General features: G+C 44.7%; 2 protein-coding genes across 5 annotated transcripts in view; one reads left to right on the top strand and one right to left on the bottom strand.

The window, feature by feature from the left end:
* The first annotated feature begins 422 nt into the window (after window positions 1–422).
* Window positions 423–8,010, top strand: EIF6 (eukaryotic translation initiation factor 6). The gene is made up of 6 exons (XM_087749535.1): window positions 423–618; window positions 726–811; window positions 1,730–1,905; window positions 3,199–3,375; window positions 3,996–4,177; window positions 5,371–8,010. The coding sequence occupies exons 1-6, from the start codon at window positions 512–514 to the stop codon at window positions 5,378–5,380; spliced, it is 738 nt and encodes a 245-aa protein (XP_087605661.1). The 5' UTR covers window positions 423–511; the 3' UTR covers window positions 5,381–8,010.
* An 889-nt stretch (window positions 8,011–8,899) lies between these two features.
* Window positions 8,900–19,420, bottom strand: part of MMP24 (matrix metallopeptidase 24) — a 47,990-nt gene continuing 37,469 nt past the window's right edge. For 2 of the 4 annotated variants that reach the window (XM_087749533.1, XM_087749532.1), the window contains exons 6-9: window positions 16,379–16,593; window positions 15,056–15,194; window positions 13,859–14,125; window positions 8,900–12,544 (exon numbers count right to left, since the gene is read on the bottom strand). In XM_087749533.1, the coding sequence (XP_087605659.1) occupies window positions 12,207–12,544; window positions 13,859–14,125; window positions 15,056–15,194; window positions 16,379–16,593 (959 nt within the window). In that variant the 3' untranslated portion in view covers window positions 8,900–12,206. Of the gene's footprint in view, window positions 12,545–13,858; window positions 14,126–15,055; window positions 15,195–16,378; window positions 16,594–19,420 lie in introns of those variants that run through there. The other 2 variants (XR_015702919.1, XM_087749534.1) reach the window with 2 other exon arrangements.

The raw sequence follows: 19,420 nt of genomic DNA, 5'->3' as shown, positions 1-19,420 counted from the left end.
GCATCTGGACATGGGCTGTGTCTGCACACGGGTGGTGGCGGCCCATGGTGGCGTGTCCAGGCACACAGGCAGCAATGGCATGCCTGGGCCCATGGTGGCATCTTCAGGGACAGGTGGCCTGTGAGGGCACGGGGTGGCCTCAGCCCGTGGTGGTGTATCGGGGCTCCTGGTGACGCGTCATGGCCCTCGGTGACAGGGTGGAGGCCAGGGCGGCGTGTGGTGCCTGGGGACGCGCTGCTGTCATGCAGACCCGCGGGCTGGCGCCGGGACAGCTCCCTCCCGGGGCCGGGGCCCGCGCTCCCCCTCATGGCGGCGGCGGCCAGGGCGACCGCCCCTCCCGGCCGCTGGCGGCGCTGTCCCCACCGGGCGCGACCGGGGCCGCTCTGCCCCGCGCCTTCCGCCCGCCGCCGCCGGAAGCGGAAGCGGCGACGCCGCGTGCGTCCGGCAGAGGGTGCGGCGGCCGTCGCCAGTCCGGCCCGTCCCCGCCGCAGTGCCCGTCCCCGGCCCCGCCATGGCTGTGCGCGCCAGCTTCGAGAACAACAACGAGCTGGGCTGCTTCGCCAAGCTCACCAACGCCTACTGCCTCGTGGCCATCGGCGGCTCCGAGAACTTCTACAGGTGAGGGAGTCCCGAGGGCCTGGCCCGGGCGGCCCGGCCCGGCCCGGCTGCCGCCGCCGCCTCGGCGAGCCCCGCGGCAGTACCCTAACGGCGCTTTCTCCTTGCAGCGTCTTCGAGGGGGAACTCTTCGGGACCATCCCGGTGGTGCACGCCTCCATCGCCGGCTGCCGCATCATCGGCAGAATGTGTGTGGGTAGGTGACGGGGCCGCCCTTTGCCCCCGGAGCCTGAGCCCGGCCGGGGCCTCGGGGCGAGGAGAGCCCTGGAGGGGCTCCGGTGGAAGCAGGAAAGCAGTCCCGTGTTCGGTTGGTGCACACTCTGACATACTGTGGGTTTAACTCTGTCGGGGAGTCCAACGGGCGGCACCCTTCATCCTCAGAGTTTTTATTTTAATGCTTCAAGTGCGCGAAGAGGAGGAGTGAAAATGGAGAATCTAAAACTCGCCCAATAATAAAGGGCTGGGGTAGTGGGGAGTGTTTGCCTCTCAGGGCTTGAAGATGGGCTAAAGACACGCGTAAGTCTACTTTCTGGTAAACTGGCAGAAGTTTCGTTTTTCTTAAGGTTAGTGGTCCAGTGCCAGCGCTAGAGGGGCAGAGCCCGGGGAGGAGGAAGGCATTAACAACTGTGAAAATCAAAGAAAAGTCTGTCATCTGTCTCTGGGTAGTGAGACCCTATACAGTCAGACAAACTTCTTGCTTGAATTTTGTTCCTGTGAGAAGAATGTCCATCTTATTGCATTGCCACAGCAAAGTAATACAAACAAGCAGCATCTGTACGTTTTGTGGGGCATTTGGCATCTAGAGGGGAAATTCCTAGTCAAAGTGTTTCATTGAGAACCTCTGGCTTCCTTTAGTTTTGTTGAAAAAGAGAAGTGATTAAAGATAGTGCTACTCTGAGATAGGTCTTTACTTCATCCTGGTGTTCCCTTACCTGTGGTGCTGTGTTATTTTTAAATTCTAATGTTATTTGTCTTGGGCTGAATTCTGGGCTTGGGAGGAGTGGATAGGGCAAGGGCAATTCAAGCCATTATATGAACTTCAGGAAAGTAGGAAGCCCCATGGGAACATTCTTTTTTTTTTCTTTTCTCTTTTATTTTTTTGGTGTCATTTTAGGAAACAGACATGGACTGTTGGTCCCAAGCAGTACGACAGACCAAGAGCTTCAACATATTCGCAATAGTCTTCCAGATTCTGTACGAATTCAACGAGTAGAAGAGCGTCTGTCAGCGCTGGGCAACGTCACTACCTGCAATGACTACGTAGCTCTTGTTCATCCAGATCTTGACAGGGTATATGGCTCTATAACGCTTTTAAATTCATAGTAGATGCACGTGCGGCGATTGCCAACCTGCAGTTTGGGTTTGTAGTTGTTGAGGATTGCAGTATGTAGCATGGGGATCAGAAGACCTATGCTAACAGCTGAGCTAATGTCACGTAGGAGGCTGTGCTGCCTCATGTTTCCTTTCTTCTCAAGAGAGAAGTTTCAAAATTGGATTTTGGACTTCTGACTTGGTTTCAGTTGATCCGCCTCTTTTCCTATATTTGTCTTTATTTGTGGATGTGGACCCTGCCCCAGGTATAGCGTGTACCCTCTTGTTCAGCATGCTGTAGTGAATGCTCTTTGGAGAAGGGAAGGAGTGGGATATGAAAGTATATTGTCAGGTGCAATTTGCTTTGCGAATGTAAAATTGAATGGATGAAAGAGAGAGTGCCTGTGTGTAATAAAGAGAGTATAAAGAAGAGTTTAGTAAGGACTACAGCAGTAGTTACAGGCTACTGCTGAGCTAGCTGGAATTTGTAGTAGTTGAAGGAGGCCGTGGATGTGGCGGTGTGCATGTTTACAGAGGAGTGAAAGCAAAATGGAAGGTTCTTGTATGAAAGTTTAAAATAACCGTAGAGGAGACAAAGTTGCTGCTACTTTATGTTTGAAAACTGATATCTTAATAGCATTAGAGAGAGGTGTGTTGTGTGGCTACAGGTAGTGAAGGTCCTTACAGTGTTTGCTTTCAGTTTGTGCTAAAGGTGATGAAGTAACGAGACTTGGTGTTAGGAGTGCAAAGGAAAAAAAAAGAGGGGGTGAGGGGAAGGTAATGGTCTTTGCAGTATATTATGTTTTAAATAAGTGTAAAAAGTAAGGTAAGATGGCCAGAGAATCAAAATAATTCACAGTGAAAACCTGGAGGGGAAGGAAGTTCTTAGAGTTTTACAGAAGGATAGGACAATTTTGTCCCAGTGGTCTGGGAGGAGTGGTTCACAGGGAATGCCCAGAGAACAGATATTGACACAATCGATGCACTGCCAACATCCTCCAGAAAGAGGGCAGAAGAACATTTCTCAGTAAAGGCACGGTGTTGTGTTTAGTTATAGTGGCCCAGCTCAGTATACACAGGTAACCGGAGTTACATCTGGAGTATAGAGGTCGAGTAAGCATTTTGTAATGATTGGATTGCAATGGATTGGGAAAGTGTGGGCAGGCTTTCAAAGGGGAGGATCCCCGGTGATGGTTGCGTGCAGGAATAGCTTGACTTCAAATTCTACAGTACTGTTTTGCTGAGGACTTTATTCTCTCTTTCTGTTTGCAGGAGACAGAAGAGATCTTGGCAGATGTACTGAAGGTTGAGGTTTTCAGACAAACGGTAGCAGATCAGGTGCTGGTAGGAAGTTACTGTGTTTTTAGCAACCAAGGAGGAATTGTGCACCCCAAGACTTCAATTGATGATCAGGATGAACTGTCTTCATTGCTCCAGGTCCCACTTGTGGTAAGGCATTTGTGGGTTTGTATTTTCTTTTGCCACTCCCTTTCAACCTAGTTCTCAGTTTTAATGTTTCTACATCTTGTAGGCCCCCTATATACTGTTTTCACTGCAGAGCTGTTGCAAGTGGGAGATGAGAAGACTTGAACAGAGCAAGTCTTCTGAGACGTTTTCCCTGGCTTTCTGAGTCCGAATAAGCTGCTTGGCACCTTTAGTTTGCTTCTGAAACATTGCTCTGCTGGGATTATGCAAGTTGTGCTGATTGATTCATACAGAATGTGAGATTGGCTGTGGTTTGGCCAAAGGCAGTGTTTAAAAAAATTAAGTAATAAAATCCTGCACCTGCTCAATTGGATTTGTGAACTTCACAATTGCTATGCCTTTATGCTTCCTACTTGTTAGATTTTATTTCACTGAATGTCACACAATTTTCTCTCTGGAGATTAAAGGCTGTCCATCAATCTTTTTATCTGAAATCTTTATAACTTTGTTGATGGCAGAAGCTTTAATCTTTTCAGGAGTGTGAATTGAGGCCCTCTGCTAAAGACTACTTGTAATAAGGATGTGTAACGAAACGTGTTGCTGTCAGCATACCCTGTTAACTCTTGTGGCTTTGTTTTTGCTAGGCTGGAACGGTGAATCGTGGCAGCGAGGTCATTGCAGCAGGAATGGTTGTAAATGACTGGTGTGCCTTCTGTGGGCTGGATACAACCAGCACTGAGCTCTCCGTCATTGAGAGTATCTTCAGGCTGAATGAAGCTCAGCCAAGTACCATTGCTACCAACATGAGAGATTCCTTGATTGACAGGTAAGGATGAGCCAGGTCTGTGTATAATCGTGATCAAAACTGGTAAGATTTTACTATAAAAGGAGCTATTTTCACAATTGATTTATCTTTTTAAAAAAAAAAATTATTAATTTTTTTTTATTTTATTTTTTTACTTCCTCTTTCCTTTTGTTGGATTACTGACAACAATTACCTCATTGCAGAAGGGTTTGTTTCCTTGTAGCTGATGATCCTTCTTAGTCCTTTATGGAGAGGTTTTTGTTGCAGTTATAATACTTGTGAGAAATAGTATCAATTTCAACTTTCAGATACTTTTTTTTTCTAGCTGTTCAGTGCTTAGCTATGACATGGATGGATTTTTTTAAACAAGTCTTGTTTTAAAAGTTAAAATGCCAGTGACTTTGCTTGACATCTTGGCTTTTGATTGTTGTGACCCATAAAATTATTATTTCAAATGCCTGCTACAACCGTTTCTGGAGCCAGAAAGACTTCGGAGCTTGTCTGCTGCTGCCTTAAATCTTTTTAATTTTTTTAAGCTTTTTTTGTCAAAAGCTTTGTCCAAGTTACCTTTTAATGGGAGGCAGGTTTTCTGCCTGGAATGGCAGTGATATAGGACCTTCCCCATTTATTAATGTATGCAGGTTTTTTTACAAGGTTTAGGCGTACATATAGATGAACGTCCTATGCAGACTTCGTTCGGGCTTTCATCTTATTACAACTCTTAGGATCATTGCTGTGGTGCTAGAGGTGTGTTCTTGAGCTATCTCGGCCATTGTAACTTAGTGGCTGAGTTCTCAGTTATCATAAGAATGTATGGGAACGGTTCATGGCATAAGGAAAGAATAAGGAATTCCTTGAACAAAGAACCCTTTGAAAGAGTTCTTTGCTGCCCCCTCACAGTACCTGTCTAAAGGCTTGATGTCTCTGAGCATAACAGAGCCATAATTAAACTTGCTCTGAGCTTTTGATAACTACCTAGACCAGGCTGAGTGTGCATTTTGCCTTTGCCAGCTTGACAAGTCTGTTCTTATGGCTGGCTGTTAGCAGCCACTAAGTCTGCTTGCCTCTTTTCATAGACCCTTATATTCTAAGAAGGGAAATTTCTACTGGGCCTTTGCAATTGGAGGTTGAGAACTGACTGCTGGTGTTTTGAAATGCCTTCTGCACTCTCTGGCACTCATCTGCTAAATCTTCTTTCTGTTTTGTCTTTCTAGCTTGACATGAGCAGTGTTGATTCCTACTTTCCAGAAAGCTCCTAAGGAGTGAAGTGTCAAGCTGCACTGTGGATGACAGACGTCTAGACCTTCTGATGTTGTTTCTGCAGGCCTAGCCCAAGGAAGAGGCTACAAAACCAACTTTTTGTAGTGTTTTGTAAATTAAGTATTACTACAAAAACTGACAAATAACATACATAAGTTACAAATAAGGAATGCTCTCTATCCCTTTGCTGACATTTTCCAGTTCTTCAGCTGTGCTTTCTGGTTTTGTGGTGCTGACTGAGCCCCTCAAACTAGCCCACAGTATTTACTCTTGTGGCTCTTGGATATTGATCACTAGAGATTATTTTACCTTAAATAATGCATTAGTGTTCTGCTGCACAGCAGTCTGCTTCAGCACGTACATGGCACTGCCCTCTCTTTCCACACTCTTGCTAAAGAGTGGTGTTTCTGCTGTAGGTAGACTTAAGAGCCCCTTGTATGTCCAATACCAAAAATATAGTAGTTTACTTGCCACAGAATAATGCAGAAGTCATCACCTGCTCTCTTACCCTGACTTGCAGCTATTCCCACAGGGCTGGTGATTCTGAAGTGATCAGCTCTGATTAGAACTGGAGTTTCTTAAAGTCAGGTCGGGGGCTTCTAACAGCAACAATGTGTGACTGCCTCTGGAACAGTGGTATTTGATCTATTGTCTGCGGATGCCTAGTGATATGTGTGCTGCTTCTGAGGCATCTGCAAGAGAGAGCCTAGAAAAGCATGCTGTTGCCAGTGGACTTAAATGTGTTCTACAGGAGTTAGCCACCTACACTGGAAACTCAGAAGTCAGCAAATCAAAAAAGATTTAAACCGCCTCATCTTGAGTTATCTTGGAGACAAAGGTTAAGTAATACGGTTCTAACCAGTTAGTCCGTTCAGTCAGATGTGACAGATTTGGGAGCTTGCTAATTAAGAGCTCTGCCCTTGTCAGGGAGTGATGATGATGAAAAGGAGCTGTAGATAATACTTTCAAGGTAGAAGACAGTAATTCGATTCTAAACAGAGCTATTGCTCACTGATCTCTCAGTTGCTTTTCTTCTGCTTGCCTGTTAAAGGTGTACTGAAGGCATAGAAATGCCTCCACTTCCCATCCTAAGGGTATGTGGAAGCTTCTCGCTTGCTTCCACACAGCTACATTACTCTCAGCTGGGTTCTCCTGAGGAGTGCTGTGCTGAAGGCAGTATGGGCAGAGCTCTCTTTTGGCCCTGGTGTTTCAGGCTTTGTAGAAAATTGAGTAAACTTCCATTTTTGTTTTACTGCCTGGATGTTTAGGGAAGGCTTTATAAGTTTTGTTGATTAAAGGTTGCTCCTTAAACTTTTAAATTAAGATTGCCATAGGATCTTCTCGGATCATAGCAGTCCTGCCATCTGGTCTGTCTGGAATGGTAACTGAGCCAGGGGCTGCCATTTCCAGACAGCTCACCTTCCTTCTGCCATTGGGGAAGCCTGTAAGCAGCTCATAGCTCCTTGCTACTATGGCTAACAATTTTTGGTGTTTTTATGGCCCCTTTGATACAGTGGACTACCTTTCCTGGCACTCACTGCAGGTCTCCTCCTCTTAGCGTATCTCAGTATTTAGAGTGAGAAGCTGCTTTGCTTTGGCCACCTCACAGGGCTCTGTTCTTAGGTATAAATGGCAAAGAGTCTGACTATTGCTATTGGTGTTAGCGTGTATTTGTCAAGTGTGAAATGATTAAGGCTGAAGTTTTCCTCTCCAACTTCTGTAACTTTTTTTTTTTTCATTCCGGTTGATAGGCAGGAATCCTGGTTTATATCGCTGATCTTGATGTGTGTTACATGTTAAAAATTGCTTAGAATAAGAACAAAACAAGAACAAAACAAACAAGAAAATTAATCCAGTCTTCGTGTATTCCAAATCCTTAAAAAGGAAAGATACTCGTGCAGTGTTGGGGGTTGTGATATGCCAAAGAGGATTAGAGACAGAGAGCCCACAGGGAAATGGAGGTCTGTTCTGATGTTATTTGTATTTCCGAAAGGCATTTGGCAGGTTTTTATGCCAAAGGCTTTTAAGGACTGTGGGTGAGTGATCCCATGGAATGGGAGGGAAGCCCTTTTATATGCTTGAGGATGGGGGAAAAAGAATAAATGGTTAGGTTTTCCAGGAGTTTCACAGGGACCTCCGCTGGGAGCCACGATGTTCAGCGTTATTGTGTCCTGTTTAGGAAAGGCAGTGGATTAGTGCAGGGAAGTTTGCCCATACTGACTTATTCTGACTAGTAATGGTGGGGGACTGACTGATGGGTTGATAGAAAGGTAAATTCAGTGCAGCTGAACGTGAAGTGAAGCATATTGTGGTTAAGAATCCAAATTTCACACCTGTAGTGATGAACTCTGAGCAGCACACGAGCAAATTGGCCTGAAGGTACGTATTTGAATAAAGTGTGCGCTCAGTCTTCAGTAACAGTCAAAAAACCAAACAATGTTTCGAGTTAATTAGGAAAAGAAAGCCCAAACAAAGCATCATTATCTGTAAGTCCATGATGCATCTTTATCTTGAGTGCTATGTGTAGATTAGATGCGAGTGTTGTGCAGTGGTTGCCAAGCTTTTCTGCAAATACATATTTTTGGTAATGCCTATCTACTTCATTGTTTGTTGAATTTTGGTTCTTCTGTAAAGTAAAAACTCCGAAAGAAGCCGGGGGAAAGGAGTGAGATTCTCATGCTATTGCCGATTACTTCCCATGAGAACCTGCCTAGCAGTGTCAGAGCTTGCAGGTGCAGCGCCATGAGGATGAGACCGTGAGGACAACAGTGTGAAACAGTAAGGGAGAAATGACCACTGTGGTGGAGCGTTACAGAATGGCAGAATTACAAGTGGCAGGCCCTTGGCATTGCGCAGCTTGAGGCACTTAAAGCACTGGGCAACATTTGATTGACCCTTTTTATGTGCTTTATCTCAAAGGCGGCACTCTCCAGTGGCGATGCCAAAAGAAGGTGTTAAGGAACAGTCAATAAAACCAAGTCGTATGTCCCCAGTGCTGGGTATTGCTACTGCAGGTTCTCAGGATTCTTAAAAATGAAATTGCTGAACTGTGAAGCTGTGGGTTCCATACCACTGCTATCTACCACTTTTGCCATCAGGCAGTGGAAGGCAACACGTGACTTCAGGTATTACAAAGGGTTGCAGGAATGATCTGAGGAACTACAGCTGATTCCAGCTGTGCTGGACAAATAAGTCTGATACTATGAGAAAGGTTGGAATCGAGCTCCGGGATGAATGTGACAGGATGGAGAAGAGTTGTCCAGAGGTTTTGAGGGAGGAATGAATGTCTTCCAACTCAAGGTTCAGTGAGGAAGTCACAGGGTGTGTAGCTTTGGCTGCCATAGTGCGCTTTAATGTCCAAAACCTTTTGTTAGGATCCTTCACAGAGCTTTTTAAAAACCTGAGTCCTCATGGTGTGAGATGGGAGATCCCCTTGAGGTTTAATGAGTAACTGTAAGTTAGGAACAACTAATCCCTCGTACAGTGAAGGACCACCTCTGTCCTGGCTGTAGTGATTGTGTATCCCAGCACATTTCTAACCTACCTGGAAAGTGAGCCTACTTTACTGGTGATGAAATTATTCAAAGTAGTCAAAACCTGAAAAAAAAAATGTAGAATGTGAAGTGCAGTAGAGTGTATGTAGTGGGCTGCTTGGCGGAGGGGCTGCAACTGCTGCACTCAAGGTAAGCCTGTGCCAGGACTCCCCCCGGCTGTACAAACGGCCCGTGCTGCAGGGTGGTGTGTACCGTGCCAGGAGCACACCTAGAAGAGCCTCTCGCTTATGGGATTAGAGTTGAATAAGCACTGCTGTTCCCTGCTCCCCTGTGGTGGCAATATGTCCTGCTGCTGCGTTTCTGGACAGGAACTAGAACGTGGCCACCTGTCCATGGGAGGTGCTTTAGCCATGCTGATGGGACGCACACCGAGTAGATTCTCTGCTGATCAGGTACTGTGTTTTGTAGCATAACACAGGACGATAATGCTGGATCCCAGCAAAGTGCTCAGGTGTGGGAATATTAAGGAATTATCCCTTACACAAATACTGATGTTTGTGCCCAGATCCAGGTCACCCCAGGACTGCACAGGTGCTGATCTTCACAAAAGAGAGATGACAGCGGCGTGAATGGGACCGTACTCCGGGGAAGTGGGTCAACTGCTCACCTACCTGCCCCAGCCCCCTCCAGTGCCAACACTTGTAACTTGAGGGCTGTTTCTCAGCCCCTTAAGCACCTACACAAATACCTCACGCCCCTGGAAAGCTCAAATATGTAACTGCTCCAGGAGCCAGTCATGGAGCAGTTAAAAAAGGCACCAAACTATTTCTCCAGTTCTTTGAAGCAGCAGCTCTTTGAGGAAGGATGAATTCTGGCAATATAGGGCAGGCAGCTTGCCTTATTGCAGTGGGGTGCCTGGCTCCGCGAGGCGATACGCAGCTGTCTGAGGAAATGGCTCAGCTTGCTACAGACGCCAGCATTGTGCTGCCTGCACAGCTTGTTACTCAGTGTAGGGTTTTGAACAGACCAAAAATCTACCTTTGGGCAGGAGGAAAAAAAATACAAACAAAACCAGACATTTCTCTAGGTTGTAAATTTTTTTTTTAATGATGGCTGTTGGAAGTTGCTCAAAGGTTTGGGCTGTCACAGTCTCAGAAGAGTTGGCAGCGTACAGATGAGTTCGATGTGCCATGTGGCTGTGGCGTTCATAGTGTGCATTCTACCACGTATATAGTACACATAGCAACGTACGGAGTAGCATGTGTGTGGGGTGTCTAATCAGTAGCTCCGATTTCATTTGGTCCTTTGCACTCCTTCACCCATCATGAGACGTTATCACATTTGTTCACTAAAATTCAAAGTTTTGCATCTACTAGCTTCTCACTTATTTTGTAAATATGTTTGTAATATTTTTTTTTATGTTTAAACACAATAAACAGCTTGGCTATGGAAATCAATCATGAAGGACAAAATACAGTTTGAGACCACGTGTTATGCAGTCCTAGTGGGCTTCACTAGAAGTATCTATTGCCTATCCTGCTTCACCATAGCAATATTTGAGCACTAGTTAGAAATTCAGAATGCTAATAATCTTCCTGCTTCTTCATTCCTCATCACTGTAATTGGGAATAGTTTTAACGTGTTTGTCATCATTGGATTTTTTTTTATAGCTGACATTATAAAGCTGTACTTTTTGTATACTAACTGGACATTCTGTGCGTTGCACTTCCATTGCACTGAAGAAAATTCAGTTATAGGCAGAGAGCTTACGCTAATCACCTATTCCTTATAGAGCGTGCAAAGCAGTTCGTATGCTTACAGGAATGGCGCTTCTGTACAGGGCTGGACTTCATGACATTGCATTGCAAGAAACTCTTCTTCCACTCTTCTTTGACATGGTAGAAATCTCAGCATCAACAACAAAATGGGCTTCAGTTTGTGGTTAGGACACAATATCCTCAACCATTCACAACTGTAAGAGGGATAAGCAGAAGCTACTGTTGTAGGAAGAGACTTGTGAAAAGTTACTAGCCAAAAGTTCAGATGTTTATCTAGCCTTTACCTGATTTTTATGTCTCTGTCAAATGTGACTAGTGATGAACTCATTCTACGGTGTGGCATGCTTCCTTTGGTCTTTGCCAAATATTTGCCTGTGAAGAAGTGAGCAAAAACAAAAAACAAATTTCGAAGGCATACAATGTTTGTAACATCTACAGGGATTGGATTTAGTTTCATAAACAGGCCTAATTCTTACTGTATCTTGACTATTTCAGCAAAATATAATGACGATCTCACTCCAAACAAACATTTCCATTCTCCTGAAACCCAACATACAAATTCCACAATCTAGTTACACATGCCACATAACAACAATTCATCTTTTCCCAGCATCTTAACAGGGGCAGATTGCAGTCTACTCTATACATATTTTTCAGTATATCGGTAACCATCGGTTCATTGTTTCTTGCTGATGGGAGCTTAAAACAACATCATGTGACATTTAAATATTTATTTCATGAATGGCTCCCAAAACAAAAACATGTATTCCCATGACTGGTTTTTTTAGACCCAATTACTTTGTCTTCAGATTGTCCCAACCTAGGGCTTGATGTTGCCAGGTAACATTATGGTGTCTGGTTTGGTGCTTCTTGAGCTTCTGCTCTGCACTCGTTTACCTCTTTGAGTGCTTAGTGGTTCCTCATGCACGGTACGGAGTGGCAGCGTTGATCGGTTATGAATGTACAAAACATCTGACCAGCAGGTATTGGAAAATCGTATCCAGGTAATTCCCTGGATTTTGTAATAAACTAAGAGATCTTTTAGAATGGTTCAGCATCAGAATGTCTTCTGCTTACGATACTGAATTGTTCCTGTTCATAGATTTCATGATCTTAATTCATTTATGAGACAGCTATTAAAAAAATGGTTCTGTTCAGAGGTGGTTTAGCTACACTGGAGAATGCTGGGTTTAACCGGGAGCACTGCTGCAGGGAACTGAAGGAAGTTTCCCAGCTCAGTTGAAACCTGTCTTGAAGCCTCCGAGGTTAGCAGAGTGAGCCTGTGGAGGATGGCACACCAAGACTGACACGCAACTGAGGCAGTAAGAAGGAAAGAGGCTCCACACTGCAAGGCTGCCTGTATTTTTTCCAGTTTTCCTGCTTCTTTCGGTCCCAGGCTGTCCAAAACTTGTAGGTCACTGAAGTAGTTTGGTAGGCCTTTGAATGCTTTTTTTTTTTCTTATTTTTTTGTCCATAGTCCTCATCAGATCCATGAGTTGAAATGTGCAGCGAGCTGTGTCATACCCATTCCTGGACAGGTCTTTTGTAATACACAACGTTTTGCTGCACCTCTTTGTTTTTAAACTGGAAGATCGTGTATACCAAGACAAGGATACACAGAGACAAAATGCAAGGGATCACAACTGCGATTGCATTTACAGTGCTAGGCACATCGTTTATTGTCACCATAATATCCACATCGTCGTGGGGGAGGCGTCTATCTTTGCTTCGTTCGACATCCTTCTGGTTACAGCCCATCCAGTCTTTGAGGATTGACCTGGGGTAGCCTGGCTCCACACTCAGCCTCTGGTTATCGAACTTCCAATACTCCTTCCCTTTGTAAAAATAGGTATAAACTAGGAGACAAAACAGAGAATATTTCTCACCATACCGTTTCCAACTTGATAAGCTGTGCTTGTGTGAGGATGTGCAGAGAGCCTGAAAGGCTGGAGGTGGTGGCTGCCTGGGCCAGTAAAACACATTCACCCAGGGCATCCCAAAACCATTGAAAAGTGAAGGTGGTTTTGGAGCTAGGATTTAAAGAAGAAACCATAACCCTGGCTTATGTGTGCAACGTTGCCCATAGACACCATTCCCCTTGGCCAAGACAAGCTGTGAATAATAAAAAAAAAACCTAACTGACTTTAAAGTGAGCGTTCTGCAGTGAGTTATTTTTTACTAAAGCATCTGTAAATACGTGCTCAGCATTACCAAGCAATTAACATGATCTGCAGAATGACAGTGTGTGCCTGAGTGCGATAGTGTTTGGAAGAATACTTAAGGTTCACCCAGCCTGAGGGAGCAGATGCTGAATGAGATGAGTCCTTTTGGCCACAGAATCCAGAAGATTTGGCCTTTGTTAAGGAGCAGTCTTGTCCTGCTGCTAATAAAAGGCTGATGCTTGATGCTACGTGTTGTCTGAAGTACCCCTTGTCTCCCCAGATGACTCCTTTTCTAATCACTCTCAAGTGGTTGGAAAAAAAAAAGAAAAAAGGAGAAAGGAACAGTGGTGAAAGCGTTGGCTCCTGCATCTGTCCTCCAGCTTGGCTGGCTCTCACTGCAGTCCTCCAGCTTAGCCCAGCCCTACAGCCCTCATCTCACACTGCAGCCCCAAATTTAAACACGGCCTCAATGGCACAAGCCCCTTCTGTTAGTTCTTTCCCCAACTGGAAGAAGAGGAAGAAATCTTCAAATCAGAGAAAGAAATGTGTTGGAAGGAGCCTCTGGAGGTCCAACCCCCTACTCAAGAATATGGCTAACTTCGAAGTGGATTGGGCAGGTTGGAGCCTGTAACAGAGTGACTGAGCTAGCTACAGGGAAGAAACTAGAAGGAAAATGTAAGTTAGGGCATCCTTGCAATCACGGCCCAGGAAACTTTGGGTAGGGACTGTTCTGTTGTGGCAGCAAAACCAGAAAAAGTCCCCGTTCCACCCCCCAGAGCTGGCATTACGATAAAGTGGTTTAGCAGTACCAGGAGGTACTTGGATTGGGATGCGGGTCAGGAAGGATCTCAGACTGCTGGTGCTTGCCGGTGCCACTGTGACCCTAGGACTGCTGAGACTTGATTCCTACCTCAGGAAATATTCGAAACACCCCACATCCAACAACCCAACTCCCAAGGTAGACAAGCTATTACCGATCTAACAGGCGTAATGACTGCAGATACATACAGCCTTCTTTGCTGATAAAAGCTCCCTGTGGAGCCTGAGGGATTCCTCTCCACACGGTGATGGGCTTTGGGTATCCTGGATCTGTTGCTCTCTTGTCCTCGTTGTACCTCCAGTACCTGTCACCCTTGAAGAAGTAGGTTTTGCCTACCGGCTCCCAACGCAGAGCCGTGTCGATGCCTTCCCGGGGCAGACAGCTCCCCAGCTCCACCAGACTGTGTGGGTAGCCTGGCTCTGCTGTCACTTCTTTAAAAACCCAGTATTTATCTCCTAGAATGGGGACACAAACAACAAACAGGTTTGCCAAATTAGTAGTTGAATTGCTATAAATGTAAAATAGCCACAATGAACGACAGCATGTTGAGGACTTCCAGGCTTAACTGTATTATGTGAAAAAGCTGCTCGTTCTCTTCATTTTGAACCTGAAACCTCCCGATTTCATTTGCTGCTCCTCAGGTCTTGTTTTGGAAGAGATGTTAAACAACCCTTTCCCATTTACCTTTTATAGGCCGGTCACGATTTCAAAGACTTCTCTCATACCCTTTGTCATCCCTCATTCAGGCTGAGGCGTTCCTTGCAAGAGGTCAGCCCATACTTTTTGATCATTTCTGTTACCTTTCTCTGAGCCTTCTCAAGTTTTAATACAGTTTACTGAGCTGAGGGACCGAAGCTGCAGACATAAATTCAGATGACCAGGTACTGTGTTTTTGTACGGGGGCATGCCGATGCTTTCCAGCAACTCTTCTTGCTTACAACTTGCTCTCAAGTTACAGGATTCTGTTCAGACACTGTCACAGTGCAAGAAGCTAATGTGGGCCCCAGCACAAAGTTGGTCATTTTGTCTCTTTAGGAGACAATCGTCCAGAAATGTGGTTTGGGAGTGCGCTATAGCTGGCGAGGCCCTAATGCCCTGCTGAAACATGTTCAAGGAGATAGATAGGTGGGAGACTGACACTCCCCAGGAAATAGGAGCTAATTTCTTGTTATCACATAGAAGCCGACTTCCACTAATATTAGCTTTATACAGAGATTGTCCTGGCAAGGCCAGACCACACTAAGCTATATTTTAAGGATTAGTGGCTGTTTGAAGTGTCCCCTTGGAAAAGGACAGGGATACAGTGTACCTGTTTTCACCATCTTCATAAAAGAAGAGTGTGATGTGAGGTAGGTGTGGTAGGCTTGTCCTGAAATGTACTATACCTTTGAAGAAAACGAATTTTCCATCAGATCGCTCATAGGCTGCATCAATCTTTGCGGGGAGGCCTTTCCAGAACTGCTCAATTTGCATAGGATATCCCTCCTGCACTCGGTTGTTGCGCAGACGCCAGAACCAGCGATCCTGAGAAAACCAGAAGTGTCTTCAGACTGAGTATTTTTATCTTGCAGTCAAATCAGGCTGGGCATCACGCATTACTAATCCCTGCCTAGGCCCCGTAACCATTAAAGACAGAAGTCCTGGTTCAGGTGACAGCTCCAACCCAGCCCAACACTGTCTCCAGTGAGGGAAGTGCTTCGTGGGGAAGATGGCAGCCAAAAGGGTGGGAAGTTGATCGCTGGTGCTGTGAAAAAGGGTGGAAAGAAGGAGAGGAAAAAGAGGCAGGGGGAAGCAAGTCCACAGTTATAAGTGTTATGAATTCATTTGTTATGAACCTCTCTGCGTGTGTCGTCACTGAGGTGTCACACTTGTCCTGGTACAACTGGTGCTCACCTATCAGACCCCAGGAGAGCCATACAGCCTTAACATTACCTGGTGACTGTATGAAGCACACAACATCCAAAGGCACAAAGGAGTTTTTGAATATCCCTTTAGATATGAGATCATTAGTTAACACCATAGTGGATGCTCAGGGATGAGTAAGAGCAGGACAGAGCCTGTGAGACTTCTCCCAGATACTGTCCCAGCCTTCAACTATTTTCAGTTCAGGCATTTTCTGCAAGTGATGTGGTTTGTCCATTTAATGACCTTCAATATATCTCTCTCCACATTCACACCCATTGGGCAGAGTGAAAGCTACAGGTATTTTGGGAATGGGACTATGTATTTCCATATTCAAGCCACTCTAATGTGGGTTATTGAGCAAAGCCTCTCCTTCCTCCCTGGCTGTAGTTCACAAGCAAGGCCGACTCAAACTCACCAAGAGCTTCAGGTAGGCTGAGTGCTCCCTGAAGCCCAGGGTTCGATGCATGCCATCTCTGGAGGCAAAGAAAGAGGCTTAATCCTTGGTTAGGTACTGGTATTTCTTTCTGGCTTTACAGGTAGCTCCTGAATTCTCTGCCAGTGCATCCAGTTCACACTTTGGTGCACAGGCTGCCTGGGCATTTTGTGAATCCCATCAGGCACTGTTTCCAAATATTACAGAGCCAATCTGCTTACATTTCCTTCTAATATTGCTCATTCATCAACCTCAGAGGACCGGAGCTATTTTCACAGACATTTCAAATCTCACTACCTTATACTTCTATTAGTCTTTTCCAGCAATAAAACTACAGAAAGACTCATGGGTAAGAAGGAATTCTTAGTACCTTGAAAACAAACATTTCTCCTCTAAAGAGAGCCACAGTGTTAAAGTTGCCATCACAGATGTTCGGTTTTGTGCCAGGAGGAGATGGCCTATCACCCAGGGGAGGACTAGGAGGTCTTGGCTGTCTCTCGTGTTTTCTTTCCGAAGTAGAGTGAATTCTGCGAACAGGAAGAGTCGGTAAAGGCCTGGTTGGCTCCAGGGGCTCAACAGGAGGACCTAGAAGTGAAAAGAAAAATGTTTAGCAATGTGGACAAATTCGGATTTTCTGTGCTTCCCTCGTAGGTTTTAAAAGGCAACAGGCTGGATGAATAGCATTGTGAGGAATTTACATACTCCTTATGCAGAGCTCATTCCCTAGAAATGGGGAGCAGAACGAGATGCATCCACAAGATGTTCCAAAACAGATGAGTGATAAGAACTGAAGAAGAGCCAGTATGTTTTTGTAGGTCTTCCCAAGGAAGCTGGAGCTAAAAGGAGGGAGGAGCCACACCAATCACGTTCCCAACTGAAATGAAAGGTAATAAGCCTTGAATAGAAATGTTTAGTAGACTATAAAAAAACCCCAAACCAAAACCAGAAAAAACTTAGGGTGTGACAATCAGTGCTACAATTGAAGGGGAACTGCAGGGGGATTTTGAAATTAGAAAGCAATTACTTTATTACAATCTAGTCCCCAGTCTTTGCTTTCAGAACACCATGGGAACTCTGATGAACAGCCGTGATAAGGGCCCATGTTCTAATTCAAATTATGCCCCCCACAAGCACAGCTCTCCCCTTCAGTCCTTACCCAGCTCAGATTTGAGATCTGACAAAGCTGCAGGAATGTAAAGAGTTATAAAAATACAAGTGACTTCTTAGACTTGGAGCAGAGGTCTGCTTTTAAACTGACTCTGCCATAAGACAATTTCATTAACAGTTAGTGATAAAATCTGGATCAAATCTAATTAAAAGAGTCATAGATTTCTTGTTGCTCCTCAGAGAGGGCCACAAGTTAGTATGGCAATAAGCAGAAGGCTACTAGAAGTAAGAGATTTTGGCAAGCTTTCTGATGTAATCAGATGGGATTTAACTGGTTATTTGCATGGATTATGGTTTCTGTCTCTTTCTGAACAGTGCTTTCGAAGGAGCTATGTAGAGAGCTTGCAGGACAAACCTCCACCAGTGGGCAGAATGGGGTCTGATTTTCATGGTTGCTGTATCAGTCTCACTGGTTTAGGGGTTCAACAGCACTGCCGATGTGCTTCACACCAGCTGGTATTATTGAACACCTGCACTGGTCAAGGCTCATCCTCACAGACTGAGAGTTACCCTGTTGTGGGTGATTGATTGCCTTGCCCATACCCAGAGAAGGAATTTATGAGTAAGGATTTAGATGATACCCATGGAGGCTACGCACCTGTGGGATTAGAAGAGAACTTTTGCAGATAAATATTTTGAAATATGCTGCCTAAAATGATGGTTAGGTGCCCAAGTCCCCATGTCAACTTAGCTCTTAAATGTTACATTTTCAAAGGGTTCCTATAATGAATGAGTGCTTAACACGTCCTAGAAGGGTGATGGGGTTAGTGAAAATCATCACAGCTAGTGACAAAGAAGTCATCAGAGAAAGCCATCCTATTTGTTATTAAGGTTGTAACGGTAAGAATCTTGTATGTAGGTTTCACGGATATTATCTTCAGAAAGTACCACTTAGACGATAACATAGTTCAACTTCCTGCAGTACCAGGCCAGAAACCTCCACCTGCAAGTCCTGCAACAAGCCTAGTGTTTCTGGTGCAGGTACAGCACATTCTCCAGATTTCAAGCCACAGAAAATCTATAATGCATAGCAAATTGTTCCAATGATTAAGCCCTGTCACTGCTGAAGCCTGTGTCTTACCTATTGTCTGAGTTTGTGCAGCTTTAGATTCAGTGGTTCTTTTCTCATCTTTAGCATCTCAATATTTAATCATTTACAGGTCTTGATGAGGATGCTTTTTAAATTCTCCTTAATGAGCTAAATAGACCAGTTCTGTCTGTTGCTGCAATGTCTTTTGGTTTTAAGATCTTGAGACTTACTCTTACAGCTCTTTTCTAAAGCTTTTCAAATGGATCATTATATTTCTTTAAGGTGACTTTTCCTCATAATGTGATATTTTGTGCCATATGCAATTTTTGTTGGCAAGTATTTTTATTTACTTTTATTACAAAACTTTAATAAAAGACGTCAAATATTGCTCACAGAAATCTTTTACATGAGGATTCTCTGTTGATAATTATTCTTGGAAAGCTGTCTACATGAAAAGGATAAAAATGTTATACTGATACTGTGCATTTCTCATCCCCCTCCATTCTTAGCTGTTCAGTGCCCATTATCTTAGCAGACCATAAAATTCTTTTAAATAAAATTCCCAAACTGTGATACCGCTACTGCTAGTGATCTGTGAATTTTCCCCAAATGGTATTCAGCAAAGGTCTCCAGACATTGCCTGTCATAGGTGCAACAGGGTCGGAGCCCTTGTTAGCCAGGCAATACGGGTTCAGCTACACTCGTGTTTCAGTTCAGCTCAGGAGTGTGCTTTTGAAGAGATTCTCTGTCATTTGCAATTTCTGTGCTTTGATTCACACTGATGTTCATGAAATGCATTCTTTTTTGGACAAAACTAAACTTGAAGATGCACTTCTGGAGCATATCTAGGATACTGCAGCTGCAAATAGGCATCACAAGGCACAGCTAGAGCTAATCCGCAATAATCACCCCCTTCCCCGAAATGCATACAGAGTGGGTGTCAAGTCCTCAGCACTCTCTTTACTTAACACCATCCCTAAATACTGCTGTATCTACAGATGTGCTACTATTACTCTTGCTAGCAGCCATAGACGTTGTTTGCAAATACAGCCATAATCAACTTATGGTGGTGTGATGCACACGGGCTGTGCAAAGGCATCTCCTCCAACAAGCGGCACGCTCGCTGGCACTTCTGGTTCAGGCTGGAAGGCTCATGGAGGTAGGCTTGAGCTGGTACAGTGGGATATGCTGCAGAGGAAGGGATGGGAATGGGGA

Source organism: Nipponia nippon, unplaced genomic scaffold (genome assembly GCF_047370975.1).
Source record: "Nipponia nippon isolate SJK-2023a ecotype South Korea unplaced genomic scaffold, ASM4737097v1 scaffold_13, whole genome shotgun sequence".
NCBI lineage: Eukaryota > Metazoa > Chordata > Aves > Pelecaniformes > Threskiornithidae > Nipponia > Nipponia nippon.
Note: the sequence above shows the minus strand (reverse complement) of the source record. Positions and strands in the feature narration are given on the sequence as shown.

Excerpts from the sequence above, each read along its gene's own strand:
- EIF6 (XM_087749535.1), top strand. The coding sequence starts at position 512 with ATGGCTGTGCGCGCCAGCTTCGAGAACAACAACGAGCTGGGCTGCTTC. Across the intron at positions 812-1,729 it reads CATCGGCAGAATGTGTGTGG|GAAACAGACATGGACTGTTG; the intron begins GTAGGTGACGGG and ends GTGTCATTTTAG. Across the intron at positions 3,376-3,995 it reads TGCTCCAGGTCCCACTTGTG|GCTGGAACGGTGAATCGTGG; the intron begins GTAAGGCATTTG and ends TGTTTTTGCTAG.